This window comes from Lathyrus oleraceus, chromosome 3 (assembly GCF_024323335.1).
Source record: "Lathyrus oleraceus cultivar Zhongwan6 chromosome 3, CAAS_Psat_ZW6_1.0, whole genome shotgun sequence".
NCBI classification, from domain to species: Eukaryota; Viridiplantae; Streptophyta; class Magnoliopsida; order Fabales; family Fabaceae; genus Lathyrus; species Lathyrus oleraceus.
In genome coordinates, this window is record NC_066581.1 from 89,654,233 (window position 1) to 89,659,391 (window position 5,159).

Below are 5,159 nucleotides of genomic sequence, written 5' to 3' on the forward strand. Positions count from 1 at the left end.
AGAAAAATATAAATATTAACAGAATACTACTAAACTCAAAGTATTCATAACTGAAGCTGTAAAAGAGAGCTCTTACATTTTCCTTTGAAAACATGCATCCACTTCATCCTTGCGGGACACCCTTTAAGTTCTCCAAACATGACTTTTGCTTCAGAAGCTGCATTCCATCCAGAGATAACCAACTTCTCAGATACTTTATCAGAAGGCGAAATGTTCCATAGCATTTGATGCTGCTCCACTGCATTTCATGATCCTCTCCAGTCCCAATGTATGTCAAAGATCCCTAAACTTGATTATGTTTATATGATAATCTCAGATTCGATCATATGCTAAAATCATTTATGCAATAGTTAAATCATAGTTTCAAAACTGTTCTTAAAAAACATTTCCGAGACATAACCTTTACACCTCTTGCTCAGTAGTGTCAAGTAGAAAAAGATGGAAGTGATATCATCAAACCATGCGAGATGCTGTTGTCTCAAACCATTGAGCAATGCAGAACAGGAAGGTGAGGAAACACAACAAACAAAAGATTTCATCATATGTCAGATACCAAAGCATATTTTTTATAAATCAGAATAATTATTATTGTATTATTTGGTATGCAAACTACATCTTACCACATTTCTCAAAGTAAATACATAACAGCATAAAATGTTACTGGAAAATAGAACTAGAATGTTGACATAAAGAGTAAAAAGCCCTAATGGAATCCATGCCCGTGGATAGATCTTTAGGTAAGCCAATGACAATAAACTTCAAGACAGAAAGTTCCAAATTACAGTATTTCCACCCCTTTGACACCAACTTATGAAGATCTTTAAGAATAAATCAATTCACATAAAAATGTATGTCCTTGACAAGATAACATAAGTTTATTGGTATCACATTACATTCTCCATTACTATTTTTTTTCTATCACAGGACAACAAATACTATACTTTCAACACCTAAAGTCCCAGTAACAAACCGCATGCCATCATAGGTAAGTCAGTCTATTTCTTTTCATTATCAATATTTCTATTTCACCGATCCAGGAAATAACGGTTTATTCAAACTTACGCTACAATGCTATAGGCTATAGCATCGACATAGTCACTATTTGACAGCACTTTGTACTAAATAATATCGCAGAACAGGAGCGGTTGTTCAAATTCTGCTACGCTTTAGCACCATTATAACTGTTATTTAACAAAGCTGCATTATCGATCACTTGATGCTGTCTAAAGCTAGCTTCAGGCCCTGCATATTTAGTGTATAGTAAATTGACTTTAACTAGATATTTTTCACATTGCTTATATTTAGGGATAGAAAATATTCTGAAGTAAAATACAGATTTCATAATTTCATGGAATGTGATAGAATTGATGGAAGAAACAAATAAATAATAGAAAACAAAGAGTATATCATTTTTGATAAGCTTCGCCCATATAAGCATGCGAGAGACCAACTTTAATAACTTTAATATGGTCTATGCAAAAATAATTGGAAGAATTATTTTAATCATTTTGATTTAACTTAATATTCGATTCAACTCAAGCAACTAATTAGTCATTATTCTTCTCTAGTATATAGTTTTTGCTAAGGTGTTACTTATGAGGATGAAAGATTTATCAGTTGATATTAGAAGCCTTACCTGGTGGCTTGGAAGGGTTTTGCTTCTTGAACGAAGAATTCTGGATGAGCAGTCTTCTACCCTTTTTGATCTCTCGCATGCTTATATGGGCGAAGCCTTACAACAATTTGGCACTTCAGAACAAGGTTATTAAAGTTGGTTTGCTTGATGGAGGGAGCTCGGCCATTGACTCTTGCTTCATTTAGAGGTTGGAATTATGGAATATGTATATGGACGAGTTGACACATACTTTGACAGTATGTGTTTTCATTTAGAGGTTGTTATTTATTTATTTTATTTTACTTTGACAGTTGTTATTTTGTTCTCTTGGAATATGTATATATACAGGTTCATAAGGCAAGACTCATAAGTAACACATACTGATGCACACCTTTCGTTTCACATTGAAAACAAAATAAATAACAACTGTCAAAGTAAAATAAAAAATAAAAATCCAAGAGTCAATAGACCATATTTAGATAAATAACATAATTAAGTGTGTATAGGATAAACAACAAAATAATTCTAACAAAATCATCTTTGAGCATAATTTTTGCATTTGAATCCAGAACAAGAGTTTACACAAACAAATTTAAATTGTAAAATCATGATTGAAAAACTGAAATATGTATTTGGAAAGCAGCAAACCAAACATAATATATAACTATCAAGAATTGCATTAGGTTGGCATTGATCTACTTAAAATCTACAATATCAGTAGCTTTCTTGACGAGCTTCACATGTAAGATGGATAGCTTTCAGTGATTATCAATTTGTAACATCATTATCATCGGAGTCTAATTTCCACCAAGAACCTTTGTCATCATTGTAGTCATTATCAATTTCATCATAGATATCTTCAATATCATCATCTCCAGATGCTTCAGCATCTGCATCATCCATGTTGAGTTTCTTTTTATCCACATCTGGATTGTACGTCCACTCCAACCTTTTCAATATATCACGATCTTTCCAATTTTCCATAACCGATACAGCCTCCTTCTTAGCCTTCCCCATCAAAATTTCCTCCCAGGAAAATGCAGTATCGGCAGTCCTTTTCAAGACTCCGTTACTACTAATATCCCCAATAACAACAGTCTTGAGACATCGCAACTTTGCTTCCTTTATCACATCAACAAAATCAGAATCATCCGATACAAGGACCACGCACTCAACCCGCCTGTGATCCATCATATCCACCATATGCTTTTGCAGCGCAACATCTGCAACTTGCGGCCTATCCAACACGGTTTGAACCCAAAACCCTGCCCGTTTCAGCTCATCAGCCAAACCATACCCAACTTTAGGAGTCAGAACAGCCCTTGCAGCCTTCTTATACTTGTCCATTTTCATAGAATACTTTCCCACCAATTTCACTTTCCTACTCCCTCTAGCAGACTCTATCTGATTCACCCTTTTCGCGTGTGTAACACCTCAAAATTTGCCCTCCTCTCTTGGGACTAGCATTAACATATTGCATTACATTTTTAGGTCATTAGGCATTTCATATTGCATATCATGTGGTTACATTGTGCAAGCCATTCTCCCAAGTCTTGATCAGAAGATGGAGAAGTCAAAGTGCAAGCCTAAGATTTATTGACTGATCATGGGCCATCTGAGGATTGGGCTGTGAATTAGGGTTTTATGGTTCTCAGTGGATGTTGGCCTTCATCTTGAGTACAATGATACATCATCATCATCATGGTTGGATGTCATCAGAAGATTGAAGAAGATTCCTTGAGATTAGGGTTTTGACCACTGGTCAACCCTAATCAATTGCATTGGGCCAGTCAGGGCATAATCAGGAGATGGAGTCTATGATGGATGTGAGGTTCATTTTGTGATTATATGGTGCTTATTGGGGCTAGGTTTTCACCCTTGAGCCATTTCAGTTGGAGATTGGAGCTTAATTTGATCAAAGCATTGCCCGATTCATCTGTCAGATGAAAAGTCAACTGTGGTCAACTGTACATGATCTGATGGATCTGGAGGTGGAGATGAGTTGGATACACTTCATTCATGTTGGAACAAGTGTTATTTGACATCTCAAAGCTTAAGAATGGAGAAAATCAAGTCAGGACAAAAACTGCCAAAAATAGAAAGTGACCTGTAATTGAAGTTTCCAAAAATGGAAAGTTTTTGACCTCAAGACCACGTGTCCAAGGAAGCTTCAAATGAAAATTTGTTCAACATGAAAGTTGTAGATCTTGTTCTCACCTTTCCAAAAAGTCCAAGAACTTGAAAATCCCATGTATGGTTGGAAAATTAGGGCTCAGTGAAATTCAAAAATGACCCATAATCAGGAGGCCATAACTTCCACATGGTTTGTCCAAATTGCAAGTTCTTTATATGCACAAACTCCATTTGACATGTACTTTCATGGTGCATAATTGTATTTTCCCAAAAATGGCCAATGCAAAAAGTCACTTTTCAACTGGACAGCTGAATTGGACCAGGGGCAAAATGGTCCAACTTTCAAAATAATTGGAATTTTTGAGTGGGGATTTTTGCTACACCTCATGAATGGCATTTGGAATATGTTGGAATCATCACTTCATGGTTAGGCTTCATGGTTTGAGATTTGGCTTGAAAAATGGAAGTGTGAAAATGGACAAAATGCAAACACAAGGTGAATTTGAGAATTACACAACCAATGAGCATGAGACAAGTTTCAGCAGCTCACATATGACATTTGGAAGGTGTGTGAGCTGTCATTGAGGTGGCATGAGCTGTCATATGGAAATTACACTTTTACCCCTCACTTGAAATTAGCATTTTCACTTACATTCCAATTTGGTTAATTAAGTTGGTTAAGCATGGTTTAAGCACTCCTATATATTCTTAATCACTTGCTAATCCTAACAGAAAATTACAGTTACCAAGATTGGATCTCAAAACCTCTCATTCTCTCAAAATTTCATCAAGAACACAAATCTTCAAATCCACAATTCTTCATCAAATCTCAACCAATCTTCAAGATTCTTGTTGCATTCAACTCCTTGCATCATCCTCTCAAACTGTTTTTGGCCATTGGAGCATGAGGAATGAGAATTCGCAGCTGTTGCATATGGAGCATCAATGGTGAAATGCAAATTTGGAGCAATAGAAGCCATGGCAATTGATCTCAAGCTCATCATTCATTTGCTAGAAGGCTATAGTGCATCTGTTTGAGGCCATACACGTGAAGAACACCACGAACAAGCACTGCCATTTCCAGGTTTGAGAAAATTCGAACCTCATGATTTGTTGCATACTTATGTGCGTTCTGTAGTTCATCTCACGTAGATCATTGTGATATAGTTGGTTTTAGGAATAGATGACTGTAGCGTGTGTAATCTGGAAATGAATTTTTGTATCCAAACCCTAACCTATTCGATTCACATGATTTAGGAATTGGTAGGTCGAATTGAATAGATATTCGTGTTCTATGTTCTTAGACGAGTCCAACGGTTATATGCTTGCTCATTTTCGTATTAGTTCGTGGATCTTCATGTTTTGAGTTTTCTGGAAAAGCTGTGCGAAAACGATGAAGAAAACACTGTTC

General features: G+C 36.0%; 1 protein-coding gene across 1 annotated transcript; it reads right to left on the reverse strand.

Moving 5' to 3' along the window:
* Nucleotides 1-2,383: 2,383 nt before the first annotated feature.
* Nucleotides 2,384-2,962, reverse strand: LOC127129836 (uncharacterized). The gene has a single exon (XM_051058955.1). The coding sequence runs from the start codon at nt 2,960-2,962 to the stop codon at nt 2,384-2,386; it is 579 nt and encodes a 192-aa protein (XP_050914912.1).
* Nucleotides 2,963-5,159: the final 2,197 nt, after the last annotated feature.